General features: G+C 34.0%; 2 protein-coding genes across 2 annotated transcripts; one reads left to right on the top strand and one right to left on the bottom strand.

Moving 5' to 3' along the window:
* Positions 1-4,235: 4,235 nt before the first annotated feature.
* On the top strand, positions 4,236-6,851 carry LOC121997315 (RNA-binding protein pno1-like). The gene is made up of 2 exons (XM_042551664.1): positions 4,236-4,551; positions 6,290-6,851. The coding sequence occupies exons 1-2, from the start codon at positions 4,300-4,302 to the stop codon at positions 6,710-6,712; spliced, it is 675 nt and encodes a 224-aa protein (XP_042407598.1). The 5' UTR covers positions 4,236-4,299; the 3' UTR covers positions 6,713-6,851.
* A 103-nt stretch (positions 6,852-6,954) lies between these two features.
* Positions 6,955-11,307, bottom strand: LOC121997313 (ABC transporter G family member 1-like). Its single transcript, XM_042551663.1, has 8 exons — positions 11,032-11,307; positions 10,826-10,905; positions 9,815-10,279; positions 8,861-8,947; positions 8,646-8,771; positions 8,390-8,581; positions 8,119-8,205; positions 6,955-7,796 (listed from the first exon to the last, which is right to left on the bottom strand). Exons 1-8 carry the CDS (start codon positions 11,297-11,299, stop codon positions 7,107-7,109), a joined length of 1,995 nt encoding a protein of 664 aa, XP_042407597.1. The 5' UTR covers positions 11,300-11,307; the 3' UTR covers positions 6,955-7,106.
* Between the last annotated feature and the right edge of the window lie 5,519 nt (positions 11,308-16,826).

The following is a 16,826-nucleotide window of genomic DNA, read 5'->3' on the forward strand; positions in this document are numbered from 1 at the left end:
TTTTTTTTTCTTCGTTGCAAGCAACTCTGAATTGGTGTAACACTAATCGAGTCTTAATATTTTTTTTCTCTTCTCCCACACTATTAATTCAAGACCTAGTCTTGGGATTTTTTTTGCCTTTTCCTATTTTGCGTGCAAGGTTCATGGCCTAAAATAAGGGATACTCTACCTTACGTCCTCCCCTCTTTAACGGTGATGATTATCCATATTAGAAGAAATAGATGGAGGTGTACCTGAAGACCGACTTCAACCAATGGTTCAGGGTCACCAAAGGATACAAGGTGCCCACTGACAACGCTGAAATTCCAATGGACCAGGAAAATTAGAATCCGAAAATGAAGAAGAAGACCCAGATTGATTATAAGACCCTCAACACAATCCAATGTAGGCTAACGAAGGAACAACTGAACCGCATCAACCCACATGAAAACGTGAAGGAGCTATGGGACAAACTCATAGAATTGCACGAGAGAACCAATGACGCAAAAGTAACAAAAAGGGATCTATTTTTAAATAAACTATTTAACATAAAAATACAGGAAGGAAAATCTGCGAGTCAACTACATGCGAGGATAAAGGACATCCTCAACTGACTTCACACAATCGGCTATCATATAGAGAACCGGAATCTTATAAGGTATGCTCTAAATGCATTTCCTCGAAATGCATCATGGGCATCCATTGTGGATGCCTATAAGATTTCGAGGAATTTGACCAAGTTAAAGTTAGATGAACTTTTTTGTGAATTAGAGCTACACGAACAGATTAACTGTTGAAATCCTGTGGTAGTTTTCATGTGATCAACTAGGTTAAGTTAGGTCATGTTGTGTTTGACATTGTGTTTAAGTGTGCAGGAGCTTAGGAACACAAGAAGTTGAGTAGAAGACGCAACTAGCGAGAATGATGGCACGGGAAGGGAGCCGACGAGCTCGGTGCATCCGAGGGACAAGGTGCTGTGAAAGAGTACACCGTTGGACGAGAAGGATGTGCACGACGTTCCAAGGGATGAGAAGCCGGAGCGGAAGCCTGCTCGAGGAGAAGGCTAAAAAATAGACCCGGGTGAGCCTATTTCAGATGACCGCGATCACCCAGGTGATCAGAGCAGCAGAAGAGCGAAAGGAAGCTGGAATTGCTGTTGGAGGTGCCTTCAAAGTGAATTGAAGGCGCCTCCGCCTTCCATGGCTGGAAGGCACCTTCAATGAACAGTACGAAGTCGCCTTCTAGCCCTATGGAAGGCGCTTTCGGCCAGGATAATTTTACCATTGCCAAGGGATAAAGCTTTATCCTTTGGCGCCTCGCTGAAGGTGTCTTCCAACCCGTTAGAGGCGCCTTCCACCCACGAATAGGATTTTCCTGGAGCTATAAAAAGGCCCCTGAAGTTAGAAAATAGATAACAACTTTAGTATCAACTCCTATATTCTTTTCCAAGCAATTGTTTGAGCGTCTAACGATTGTAAGAGGCTTTTCCTTCTACACGAAGGAGATCTTTTAGAGCTTTTCATTGCCTTTAGATTAACAACCACTTAGATTGCAACCAAGTAAATAGTGTGCCTCATCTTTTTAGTTGTTAATTTAAGTTATTATTATTGTTGTTTTTAATTTGAGTTAAAAGAACAGGAAAGATATTGTTTTCTTTTTCAGGTTATTCGCATCTCCCTCTTACCGGCCTCCAAGGGTCCTAACACTAACGTCAAACCCGAGAAAGGTGTTGCCTTTATTGTAGGAACATCAAAAGAAAAGATCAGAACCAAATTAGAACCCGAAGTTGAGTTTGACCAAGACTTAGATGATGAAAAATACTTGGTAAGAAAAATGTTCACTGGGTGAAAGAAGAATTTCACAAAAAGGGATATGCAAAAGATTAACTCAACGTCAAACTCCAGCAACAATAAGACGAGTGTCATATGCTTCAGATGCAATAAAAATGGATACTACAAGAATGACTGCCCGAATCTGAAGAAAAAGAAGGCTCTCAAAGCAACATGGGATGAATCGGACAACAAAGAACCAAATCACACAAACTACCTCGCACTGATGTCATACGGACCTGAATCAGAAAGCGAATAAGAAGACAGGTCCGAACCCGAATCAAGCCACGAGTCCACACTCATTTCCGAAGGTTCCAACGAGATACAATTTACTTTAAGATTTTTTTTTTTTAAATTATCGTATGCTTAGATAAAAAATTGACTTGGTCTGAAAACAAAATAAACGAACTAAACGTGCTAGTGGCCAATAGCCAACCGCGTGCTATGCTGGCCGCCCGTCGCTACCGGTGTCAGGAAGAGGGAGAGAGAGGGGAGAGAACTCACCAAAAATCGTCACAGGAGTAGATTGGGATTGGGGATCGAACGCGAGCATGAAAAAAATTGAGGTTGTGCCCCAAAATTTTATGCAGACTTATCGACAGAATTATTTTCATCAGAAATCCATCGATAATTATCGATGGGACTTGATATACGTTGGTAATACCAAAAAGGTATTACCAACAAAATATATGTTCTATCGATAAACACCAACGGAAGACCCATTCTATTGGTAATACATTTTTGGTATTACCAACAGATATCAAGTTCCGTCGGTAATACCTATTTGGTACTACCGACGAAATGTGTGTTCGTCGGTAATACCTAATAGGTATTACCAACGAAATGTGTCTTCCGTCGGTGTTTACTGACGTAACACAGATTCTTTCGATAATTCTGTCGGTAAGGTTAGGGTTTTCGAGTTATGATTAATCCTATTGATGAAAATAATATTCTATCAGTAATTATCGATGGACATAGTATTACTATTTTCGTCGGTAATTACCGACGGATTAATTCTGTCGATAATTTTGTCACTATTCTAAGGTATTTTTTAGTGATGATTTATTAATATCTATGTAAGACAAATCATTGATGATGTTCAAACTAATAAAATTATTCTTTAATCATATTGATAATTTTTTTTCAATTAATTCCTAATCCTTACCTCTTTCACTCTAATTATTGGGTGACTTTCGATGTGTTAATATCATATCAACTTACATATGATAGGATGAAGAGATACTGATCTTAATTTAGATCATTTTCTTTTTGCTGTGCAGAGAATTTAACATCATATTCTTATTTTAGCATCCAATTTTTTATGGAAAAAATAGAGGAAATTACAATATCAAGTATATAAGATTATCTTTAACTAGGGTATGACAAACATCACTAAGGAGATGAATAAGTATTAACTAGGATTGCCCTTTGGATTAAAAACTAAAGACAGTTTAGATTCTCTAGTACATAATCCCTAATCTCCCCTTATCCCTTTTCTCATTTACACTTCAGATATTATTTCATTTACGCTCAAATTTCTCTGAAAGGCTACCTAACTCATTAGTGATACCCTTAGAATGAAATTCATTCTATCAATGTTCAAATCGACAAAATTTAATCAAAACATTCTCACTTGCATAAAAAAAATAATGAATTCATCCGGAAAAAGGTAAAAATGAATAGACTTTAACTACAAATTATCTAGGTGTGTCACTAATGAATTAGGCAGTCGTTCTGAGAAATTGAGCTTAAATGAAATAGTATTCAAAGTGTAAACTAGAGAAGAGAACAAGAAAGAAATAGAGATTGTAGACCAAAGGATCTATAATTTAGAAAGAAATAGAGATTGTAGACCAAAGGATCTATAATTTCTGATCCCCTCCTAGTCTCTTCTCTCATTTACACTTCAGATATCATTTCATTTATGCTAAAACTTTTTTGAAAAACTATCTAATTTATTAGTGACACACTTAAAATGAAATTCACTCTATCCATTCTGAAAACCATAAAATTTAACTAAAATATTCTCACTTGTATAAAAATAATGCATTAGTCCGAAAAAGGTAAAATTAGACCCACTTTAATTATAAACTATCTAAATGTACTGATGAGTTAGATAGTCTTTTGGAAAAATTTAAATATAAATAAATTAGCATCCGGGATCAGAGGGGACAAAAGATCTGAACGGGGTCGGAATCTCCATTTTTCTCCCCGCAGTTTTTTTATTTATGCCTATAATTTAAATTATTATGTTTTACTCATAAGGGGCATAACAAAAATATTGATAAAATATCAGCGGCAAAATAAAAGTTTCTACGACTGGCATTTGGGCTCCACCTAGCCCAAGCCTAATTCTATATTTTGTCGTAGTATCCGGCCCACCACAGCCCATATATAACTTGCCCTAGGTCAATCTTTTGTAATTCTTTCCCACTCTTCCATTGTTTTGCCGCCGACTCTTCAGGTGCTGTGGTTCGTCGGCCACAAAGGCATGGAGGTGGAGAAAGTGGAAGCGAAGACAGCAGTTGCGACGGCTATGGAGGTAGAGAAAGCGGCCTCCTCCGCGGCAGCGCCTCGCCCCCAATTCAAGCCGTTGAAGCCGCATGAGATGTCGGACAGGAAAATTGAGTTCCGGAAGGTATCGGTGCCGCAGCACCGCTTTGCGCCGCTCAAACGATGCTGGATGGAGATCTACACCCCTGTCTATGAGCAGATGAAGATAGATATAAGGATGAACCTCAAGGTTTGATCGGTGTCTTCTTTTCCACCTCTTAGTTATTTTTCGTTGGAATTAGAGTTTGTCCTATGATCTGAGAATATTGGCATCCACAATTACGATTTTTATCATGGTTAGGATTTTAGATTCTTCAAATTTGTGAACTTTAAAATTTGCCCATTGTTGCCTATGCCCTACTGAAGAATCTCGGGAACAGTTTTATTAGACCAAAACAATATTTTTTTTTTAACTTTAATCCCTGCAGTGTAAAAATTTCACTGATGTTATTGTGCAATTTAAGGTACTACTTTAATCTATTCTTCATGGAATTTAATTATAGGAAAACTAATCGACTACAAATTTTATATTTTTACTGAGAACTGATTCCATTACTTACTCATTTGAAGTGAGCTATTGTATTAATTTGTGCTTAACTTGCATGTCAACGGGCAAGACATTTGGATGGGATTCTACATTTTCACTCAAATTTTAAAATTTCCTTGCTGTGCATGTAATACAGAGTGGTTCCTGTCATATATTTGGTGTTTCTTTTGCAAAATTGGAGTATTGTCCTTTTGGTTTGAATTATTGGAGTCAGTTAGAGGGGAAATATGCACTTTCTTTTTTATTCCAATCTTTTCTCTTTTTTATCCATGGTTTTTATATTCCTTTTGTATTCATTACTGGAACCTGACAGTCTGAGATATGAGCCATCCACTTCTTATATTTCTACAACTTTTACAAGGTCAGGAAGCGGTAATAGTACATTCAAACATGCTGTATTTGTGAAACCAATTGTCATGCGGTTCATAGAATCTACAACTAGTGTCATTTGCATGATTTGTTGTGGAAATTATTATCCATGTCTGCACTAGAGAAGGACATTTCAGATTTGTTAGCAAAACAGATAAAAAGCAGCCTGGTGCACAAAGCTCCCGCTATGCGGGGTCTCAAGGAAGGATTCATTGTATGTAGTCTTACCTTGCTTTTTGCAAGAGACTGTTTCCAGAATTCGAATCCTTGACCTTTTGGTCACAAAGCAACAACTTTATCGTTGCGCTAAGGATCCATTGTTAGCAAAACAGATGCACTAACATAATTTAGACAATGAAATTACTATTAGTGAAGCTACAATCACGGGTAACATTACCTTTATTTGCATATTATACTTGAGAAACTACTAGGCTTCTAGTCTTTAGAATTTGGATTTGTGGTTTCTCATGATTTAGATTGGAGGAGAGTTTAAGAGTTATCAGTTGTTGATGAGGCTTGCTAAAAGATATGTTCTCTGCTTATATTATTAGGACTTCATGATTTATCTTATGCATATATGTATGTTTTGATTGTTTGGCTTCTGCATGTGCTCATTTATTCTTTGTTGGTCGCATATTGCATATTGACATTTTAAGTGGAGCAATTTATTATTTATCTTGAATTGTTAGAATAATGGAAATGCTTCTTTTGATTGGTTAAAACCTTTTAGCTGTAAATCTGTTGAATAAATACAAACTTGTGAAAGTATTGGCAAGTATTTTGAAATGTAAATATTTTGGTTGATTATTTCTGTTTAGATTTAGGATTCTCACTAATGAATTAAAAGCCTGTTGTTTTTAGTTGAGTTAATTGCATCAAGCAAGATTAGTTTCTGTTCTATTTCTGATTTCCTTTACTTTTTTAGCACTACGAAATCGGTTTATGAGATTCCTCTTGAATATTTTTGGTATATACATTCTAGCTTTTTGATTGAGGCTGTTATATCATGTAGACAAAGAAGGTGGAGCTTAAAAATAGAGCAGATACTCCAGACATCTCTAATTTGCAGAAGAGTGCAGACTTCGTTCATGCTTTCATGCTTGGATTTGATGTTGCAGACGCTGTTGCTCTGTTGCGTCTGGACGATCTTTATGTTGATACTTTTGAGATCAAGGACGTGAAGACCCTACGAGGGGAGCACCTTTCTCGAGCTATCGGTCGGTTGTCAGGAAAGGGAGGCAAGACAAAATTTGCTATTGAAAATTCTACAAGAACTCGAATTGTGATCGCAGACAGTAAGATTCACATCCTGGGATCTTTCTTGAACATCAAGATTGCTCGAGATTCTCTTTGCAGTCTTATATTAGGATCACCAGCAGGAAAGGTATACTCTAAACTTAGAACAGTTAGTGCTCGATTAGCCGAAAAGTATTAAAGAGTGCTGAGTGCTTTACTTTAGGTATTTTGGAAATGAGAGTTATTTTGTTTTGATTGTGTGACTAATGATGTAATGTCGAGATTTTACAGTCCGTTTCCTTGGATAACTAAAGTTAAATTGGTGAGTGTTAAGATCACAGTGTTGAGAATATTTAACACAATAATGTGACTAAATGAGTTATCAGCCTACAAAATACTTTCATTTTAGCAAAGAAAGAAACTGATAGGCAAACAAAGATCGAACGCATAATAGGAGTGGCATTTTTTCCATCTCTAACCTATTTGTAAGAAGTTACTACACTATTATATCAGACTAAGTGCTGCTTATGGCAGCTCATATTGTCATTTGATAATTTGTATTCCACTAACATGATAAAACAAATAAATGTATTTCAAGGAGCAGGCTCGATATCCTCCTCTTCTTCCTCTTCTAGGGGCTGCTCTACGTTCTGGATGATATTCTTGCGTCGTGTGTTCTTGAACTCTGCCAGCATTGGCTTCAGCCTCTCGCCGGTCTTTACACTGAGAAAAAACAAGACTCTGTACGAGATCATCATAGCAAATAAAATGGTGAGATCCACCCACTTGGAGTACCCTGCCTCCATCTGCCAATAACTCCTCACCACCCAGTCCCCAGTTAGTGTCCCGTCACCGGTGCTATTCGGAAACACCAACCCTAAGAACTCATTCTTGTAATATCCCTGGTTAGCATACTTGTGGAAGGCAATGTGATACATTGGATACTTCCACACTGGCTTTGGTAAGTCATCAGGCAACCTAAAAAAGCCACTGGAGATGATCATGATGGCCTGGATTCCGGCGCCGGTGATGATGCCCATCAGGAAGTTGGGGACTAGACTGGCGACAATCATCATAAGACCCTCCACGAGAAGCATGCACATGTAAAGAACCAAGCAGAAGAAGATGAAGTGGATGAAGCCTTTTTGGAGGCCAGTGAGGTAGTAGGCGATGGCCCCCGGAATAAAGGAGATAAGAGCCAGGAAGGGAGCTGAAGAAAGAGTGTTGCTGATTGCGAAAGCAGCAACACCATAATGCCCGTTTAGTCGCTCCCGCCTAAAAATCTTTTAGTTGGAGGAAACAAAAAAGAATGAGTTGTCAGTTGTGATTCTAGCATAGTTGGAGAAAAAATGATTGAATTTTGTCAAGACATTATTCTAGCAGAATTTGAAGAATATATCCAAAATGCAGCAGAGTTAATTCAAAAGATGCCAATATTTGAAATTCATTTAGTCAACCAATACATAGGTTAGCACTGACATGCAATTTAAAACAAACACTGTTTTTAGGAAGCATAAATATATATTTTTCTTCAAAGATTCTTGGTTCTTGAAACATTGTCAATGCAAAATATATATAAAGGGAAACAAAATCAATGTGTTTTACCTTCATATCTTCAACAAATGACGGGAATCCTCCAATTGCCATAAAGGTGAGAAATCCAGCTATAAACATTAGCATTGAACCCCTGGCCTGAAGATTAACAACTCCAATTCAGCTTCTCATACCATGGAAGATCTTAAAAAGAGCTAATTTTGCATATGATCTTATTCACCTAAAGGCCTTTTGTTGCAGTTAATCTGTGGTTTTTTGTGTTTGCTAAATTGCTTGCAAAAATTTTATTCTTTAAAGGAATCTTAACTTGACTAATCTTTACCTGAATTGATCCATAACTGTGTCCAACATCATAGAAGATAGTGCCAATGCAGAGACCAAGCAAAATATAAATTGCAAGTCTCAACCAGTAATAACCCAGATCCCTGAACATGTTAACAAAGGATCTCTTTGTGAGAACAATGCACTGGTCAACAAAACTTGCCTGTCTCTTGTTCTTCACCAGAGCCCCATCCTACACGAGAAATTAATATCAGTAATCGAATCAAAATTGATGGTAAAACCAATGAATAACTCACCATTGCACATATCTCGGCTACTCTTCTTACTGTATCTTGACATTCTTGGGACTGTTTGTAAGAATTTGTTAGTATATCAATGGCTGCACTTGCTTGGGTGCCCTCCATACTGGTACCTTCAGACACCTGTTCATTATGAAGTTTCAGATTCAAAGAAGAGGTTACAAGTACAATCGATTCAAAAACTTTGTATGTATAAGAACAATTTATCTCACCATGTCAAAGTCCTTGTTTATTGTTCTTAGGTAGTGGTCAGATGGATTTCTGAAGGTTGGGCATGGAAAGCCATGGAGAGCAAAGAACTGCAGAATAGCATCGACAGTAAATAGAATGATCATTTAAAGTATTTGAAGCAAACAATTCCGACTTAAACCTTTACAGTCTAGACATCATGCATGCTTATAGAATTGATACTTATCTGCTGTATAAACCATTCTTGTAACTTCAACAACCCTTATCATGAAAAATTCTACATGGCTCTGTAACTAAGATGTAGCTGGATTACTAACACTCCATCAAAACTCTTAGCTGGATTAATAAGAGTAAGCTCACAAATTAGAGTGAGAATGAACAATATGACCTGAGTGGATTACGGAGGCTATCAGTTTCATAAACAATTAGGAACAGGTTCAATCTACACTTGGTATTCTCGATACGACTGAGTAGATATTTTATCAATAACTTTCATGTCACATGCATATTGAACATGAATGAACAACGCCCCTCATATAACCTGGGGACTGAGGGGCGTGTGAGCGTAATCACCTTTTGATACAATGAATGAACAACATCCCCTCCATTAGGGCTGAAGGAGAGGATATTGTGTTCCTAGTTTGCAAACTATGAGGGACAAAAGGATTCACCGAGATTGATAAATCGAACCAACAAAATTCCTTCTTCATGCTAAGATTATACTAAACTTACTAAATTTTAAGCAAATAAGGGGGGAAAAAACAACAGCAAAAAACAAAACTGAATCTATATATACTTTGTATTCTTGATACAACATTGTGTTTTTCTTTTTGAACTAGACAATAAAATTGTTGAATTATTCAATAAAAACGCATACTTTGTTTTAGGAACGTACTAAGTTCACCAAATTCTAAGCAAATTAGAAGAGAAAAAAAAAAACAAAAATGGCAGAACTGAATCATTGGATTCCCAAATACCTCATTGGTCCTGGCAGTAGGACCGAAGTAGACAGTCTTCCCGGCGGAGAGGAGACACAGCTGATCGAAGAGCTCGAAAACCTCGCTGCTGGGCTGGTGGATGGAGGCGAGGATGGTGCGGCCGTCCTGGCGGGCGAGCTTGACGATCCGGTCCATGACGTGGAATGAGGCGGCGCTATCGAGGCCGCTGGTGGGCTCGTCGAGGAAGAGTAGCTTAGGGCGGGTGAGTATTTCGATGCAGATGCTGACCCGCCGCCGCTGGCCGCCGCTGATGCCCTTTGAGGCGTAGCCACCGATGCGGGTGTCGACGGCGTCCTGGAGCCCCATGTCGCGGATCGTGTCCTCGGCCCGAGCCCGCTTCTGGGCCAGGCTCATCGATTTAGGCAGCTGCAATTGGGCCGAATAATAAACCGCCTCGCGGACCGTCAGCGTCGTCATCAGGATATCGTCTTGGGTCACGTAGGCCTGCACCAATTGAACCGGACCAGATCAACGCTCTCCGTTCCAATTTTTTTTTTTTAACCAAATCGCACCCCGTTTGTAAAAAAATTACGGATTCATTTGCTACATTTCACTAAATTAAAATTTTGTTCTTTCACCCACATAATTTATTCTTTTTTTTCCCTCCAAGAATCTTTCGAAAAAATGGGGGAAAAATAGGAAAAAAAATCCTTGTTTAACCCCTTAAATTTTAAAAATAGATATAATTTTAATAGAAATCATAGAGTAGCAACTTTTATCAAAAAAAACATATTTATCTATTTAGTTAATATTATTTAAATTTAATTAATATCATGTTGAAAACTCAAAATCATTAGAGTAATTATTTAATATCTGTTACAAGTGTAATAATACTTAACGGCTAATGGCCAGATGATTTTGAACATATTTAAATAATTTTGTCAAATTAATTTATTTATTTATTTTAACAGAATAACTATTACAACGATATTACAATAAGAATATTTTAAAATAAAAAATATATATTAGGAAAAAAAATGAAAAACTCACAGAAGTGCCGAAAGACAACCGTTGCTTTCTTCCGTTTACCAAGATGCGCCCTGATTGTCTCACACTGGATCCAAGTCTCCCTAAAAAATAATTAACTATCATAATTCCCACTAATTCATTGAATTATTCAATGATAAATTATATGTTAACAAAGAAAAATTGCAAAAAAAAAAAAAAAAAAATCTATAGATTGTGATCTTCCCTACCCGCTAATGTATCAAGAAGGGTCGATTTGCCACACCCTGATGGGCCCATGATCGCCAACACCTCGCCGGGTTGCACGAACCCAGTCAGGCCGGACAATATCGCTCGCATTGCGCCCGCCTTGGTGGATGCCGTCACCCATAAATCCTCCCATGTTAAAAAGATCCCGCTCCGGTTCGACTCGAGTACTGGAATTATATGACTAGGCGATTGGTTCGCTTGCTCGACCGAGGCCTCCGGCCGTATCTCCTGAGCAATCTCTACCTCCATGGAGCTTGAGGAAGGTGGTGTTTGTATAATTGTATTGCCTTCCTCCTCCTTTTATAAGTGAAGGAAGAAAAGTCGGGACCAAATTTATAAAATGTTTTTAATAATATTATTTAAAATTAATGTGGACTACGAAATTGGTGGAAAATAATGTTAAAATAGCAATCGTTGTAAGTTGGCGTCAATTGACTAATTTGTATGCCAGAAATTAACTTCAAATTGATTTGCTTGTTTATTTATTTATTTATTTATTTATTTATTATTATTATTATTATTATTATTATTATTATAATATTGGTTGAGCCCAGCATAAGGTTAGTCCGGTACGCCAGTTATGATTGTGTTAATTTTTAATTCCTAAATATTAAAAAAAAAAAAATCCAGGAACATTTGGAAGCCATTCACAGCCCGTGTCGCTGCACTAGTCAAGATGGGAAGTGACTCATTAAACTCATACAGTTGACAGTTGTGTTGTCCCACACAACAGTACACTAGAAATGAACACATCTCTTGGTAAAAAAAAAAAAAAAAAGTTAATGAAAAGTTTTAAATTATTATAAAGGTGAAATTTGAGGTTTATGGTTTATGTGGCATTGGATTTTTTTTTTGTTTGAGATTTGAAATTGATGTAATAAATGAAGTTATACAACTCATTCTATTAATTGGATAAACAAAATTTATATAGAGTTCTCACAATCGAAAATGTTTTAATAAATTTTATGTTAGTAATGTGGTATATTAGGATTATAAAAAAAATTATTTAGAACTTTAATTATTAAAGTTATTTTTACAGTGTTAACTCAGCATGTACAAATTTGAGAAGAATTTATTTTTTTAAAAAAAAATTATTAACATCAGCTATTTAATTTCTGATTTCTGAGATCGATTAATTTATGATCGATTTCATTTTATGAATATATTTTTTATCGATCTTTAAAAGTATTCATAACAAACAGTCTAACGGTTTAACACTAAATTTACATCCCTTTGTAACTATTATATTGCTGTCAAGCTCCGAAAGCCCTCTTTAATCTTTATTAGAAAATGGGACTTAGCACTTTTGTTACCGTTCACATTTATAAAGGTTTATTATTTTGTTCTTATAGACTTATAACTACAGAAGTGGAGATGGGAAATGACTCTAAACATATGCAGCTGCCCATGCTAGAAATGAATGTTTTTTTTAAGCACCCATTATTTAATTTTTTAAACCGACTAAATTTTAGAATGATGCTACAGATATTTTATCAATTATTAAAATAAATATGAAAGTATTTACAACGCTAGCCTAACAGTCCAATATCGCAAGTTAATTTATCATCCCCTAAATTATTAATAAATTATATCCACGTATATAAATTATATGATAAAAGATGATTCATTTCCTTTCGATGTCTCTGTCAATCCAGAAGGCATGTTTAGACACGTCAAATTTCGACCCTAAAATCTCATATGATAACACTCCATATCTCAATCATCGTACCACTCTAAGAGAACATCAATTGATAAATTATGACAATTCTATTAGATTATCTTAGGGTGATCGATTTGATCCCACGGAAATTTTCCACTAGCCACAAGGATAAATCAGAAAGTGCACATGATAATCAGTGAAGTCCAATACCTTTTGATTATGAATTTTATTTTTTAAAAAATATATAAATATGATATAATTAAAGATGGAATCATAAATATCTTCTAAATATTCTATAGTGATATCGTAACTCTGAGGACTTCTAGAATATGAACATGTAGAACGTGTATCATGCAAAGTAAACCGAACAAATTGGACATACAAAAATGCGAACAGATGAAGCGGAAAAAAAAACGTTAGAACAATTAATTAAGAAGTATGTTACATTATTATTCACGTGAACAAACACGCCCTTGTTTTATAATTCACGTGCTTTAAAATAAATAGTACTTTTCGTCTCTTAAATATTATTTTTGTTTATTGATAGTGAATAAAATCGCGGATTTTTTTTGTTTTTTTTTTTAAATAAGGTAAGTTTGATAGACCAAGGTTTTCAATATGGCATGTAACATGGGTACGTATAAAGAAAATGACGGGTAACTAATTATATAATAATATGTTAACTATGAGGGATATGAACAAACTTGGTGTTGTCAATAATATAAATATCTGTTCATATTCATCAATCACTGAAAGAATATAAAAAATAACAAAAAATTGATGTCCATGAACAAACTTATTTATTAAACTATATAAATTTAAATAATAAAATTATTTTATAAATTTTTATTTATATATATAGATAAATAAAAATTTATAAAATAAATTTATAATTTAAATCTATATAGTTTAATAAATAGGTTTGTTCATAAATTATTTATAAACTTGATTTATAAATAAGTTTGTTCATGGACATAATTTAGGTTAGGCAGATACTAGCACAACATCTCCTATTCATAAACTTATACATCCGTTTTCATATAGTTGGATATAAAATTCTCAATGTTTGAAACATGAATCAAAATAGTGGATCTTTTATTATACAAAAATTGAAATGTTTGTCCCTAGCATCTTTACCAATCGATTCCATGCCCAATACAAAGGAGATAAATTATAGATAGCGAATGTATGAAAGGATCTTTTGTACCCGGACTTTATTGTGAAAACTCCCATATATTAACGATTGAGCCATGTCCTAAGATAAATAGTGGATCCCAACTCTATTATGTAAACTTTCATATATTCGTTAATAAGCCATGTCCTGGGGCAAATAATGGAACTTTTAGCTCTTTATAACCGTGGAGGGAAAATAGGACTTAAAAAAAATAGGACTATTTAGAGGAGAGTCGGTAAAACAGTACAATTGAGACTTGGCTTGTTTCCCTCTTAAAATTGGATCGTTTATTTATTTCTATCCAATAAAACATTCTTTGGAACTATAACATATAAAAATCATTATAAAAGTGTATCAAATAGAGGTATTGTTTAAATATATCTTAAATTATTAATCAAATATTTAATTGAGTTTTTAGAAGATATTTAAATCAGAATTCTCTCATTTTCTAGTCAAATTGTTTAATTGATGAAATATTTCGGCAATTTTTTTAAAAAAAAAAGGTTTAAAATATAAACTTAAATAACTTATATATTTTTGATGAATTTGTATATTAAAATAATTCTTTTTTTTTGAAAAAAGAGATAAATATATTTAATTTAATGAGTAATTATTTTTAAAGGATAAAATTAATCCAATTTGGGCAATTTAATCCGGCCACTTCTTTTTACTAAATTTAACTAATTGTGTTTAAAATTAATACATAAATTTACTAATAAAATTAAATAAATAGTTACTTATTTCCTTTTTATATATTAATTTTTTTCTTCGCACCAAATTAACATTTCTCCATTAATGATATATCAATTATTTTTTAAAAAAAAACTATTTTAAATTTAATATTCAATGTTAAACTCATGATTACAATAGGTGTCTAATTTTCTTTCTAATTTTTTTCTTCAATAGGTCAAAATATAAATAGAGCTTTAAGCACATCTTTTATACTTACGGGCAATATTATTTGTCCTCATAAGGGTATCTAATTTAATAGAAGGTGATAGATTTATTATCATTGAATAAATGATCTTGAGAAAAAACTCCTCCCATTATAGGCTATTGCAGGCAATTATAAGTTGACCCCGTGATTTATATCCCTTCACATAATATGGAGACAGACTATGAAAACGTGTGAAATGACCATAATCATCTTTTACTATTATAGACCAAATTAAACTAATCTATCTCTTTCCATTTTAGATGTCACATTAAGAGAGTTCATTGAACAAATCACAATCCAAATATGGAAGTTATTATCGCAAAGGCGTTGATAATAACTCAAATGAAGGACAAGAATAAATTTCTTTTGGATTCAAACTGGATACAAGAAAATTGAGTCTCATGTTCCAATCAGATGGGAAAGAGACAAAGAAAAAAATTAGTGAAACTTGTGGTTCATGCTAAGTAGGTAAAGTGTTCACATCATTTTGTATACAAACTTAAGGTATCATCAATTGTAGAGTGAATGACAATAGTCAAATTTAAGATTTGTCAAAGTAAAAGAAACAAATATTTCAAGATCTATTTATTAATTAATGTGACGTTTTTCTTAGAGTGAATTGTAAGTAATCATTCTGTCGAATGGAAGAGGTCTCACATTCATGGATGGATATGGGAGGGATAGCGACTTTTGGTTTGCATTTTATTTTAATGTGAGTGGAAATTTATTAAGAAAGTTTCAAATAATTAAAAATAAATAAATTGAGAATGCTTCAAATTGCTAATCGAGCTTAAATCAATTGATTAAGAACATGAATAAATATTAGACAAGTAAATTGCAATAATTGAATATAATAATATTACCTTTTCTAATTGTAAAGTTTCATGTTAATTAAGGCTATGTTTACTTCAAAGTGTGGATTGAGAAATAAAGAAATACCAAGTGAAAGAATCACTTGGGAAAGGAAAGGAATTATTCATTGGGTGTGCTTATTTAATTACTTGAATTAAGGAAGATGAATGAAATCGATCCATTACATTGTTTACTTAAACAAAAGAAAGAAAGCTAAATAATATATGGTCTAAAATATCCTAGCTCTTTTTTCCATTTGTAGATAAAAAAATTAAAAATTCTTTATTGAACTAAAAAATATTTATAATATTTATAATTATGTTCTTCAATAACCAATGTTTTTTTTTTTATATATATTATCATATTATTGTAGACGCAACAAGGACACGTGATGCACTTTAAATATGCACATGATACAAGAGTTTCACGAAACAAATAGAAAAACACGACATAGAAATAGAATTAAAGTGTTTGAAAAACATTGCATAGATATGGAATAAAATGTTGGTCCATTCAATGGTAAAGATAGATATCTTGAGAATATTCTCATATATATATTAAAATCAAAATACTTGTATCATTATCATATATTAAATCAATATTCGTCAACAATAAATTAATATTATTTAGAAATAATCCATAATTATTACAAAATTATTACCAACTAAAAAATTAAACTTACTTTCATATGCCAATTATTACTAATAAGTCTATATAATCCTATACTTTGAATACCCATCCAAACCTTGCAAATTACAATTATTCATAACAGGGACATCAACTGAACTAAATCTTTGTACAGTTTCTCATTAAATGGCTTATTAAATATTGGTAAATTCGACTATTGTGATGTTTAATAAAACTTAAATATGAAATATATAATTTATCTTGTAATTTTGTTTTTTGTTGAGTAATCCATAGAAAAGTTGCTTATTTAAAAATAAGTGTACACAGAACTATTAAATTGGAGAGCATATATTTAAAAAATAATAAATAAAAACAAAATTTGCTAGAGATTTGAATTTATTTGAAGTCATATACGCACGCAAGGTGCTTGCAAATATGACTGAACGAGATCAGAAGCCGCAGAACTCGTTGGGGTTGGGTTGGCCGGGGACACCTGAATTCCGGCAGCCCCTGTCACACGCGCCGG

The sequence above is a fragment of the Zingiber officinale genome, chromosome 6A (assembly GCF_018446385.1).
Source record: "Zingiber officinale cultivar Zhangliang chromosome 6A, Zo_v1.1, whole genome shotgun sequence".
In the NCBI taxonomy this organism is placed as follows: Eukaryota; Viridiplantae; Streptophyta; class Magnoliopsida; order Zingiberales; family Zingiberaceae; genus Zingiber; species Zingiber officinale.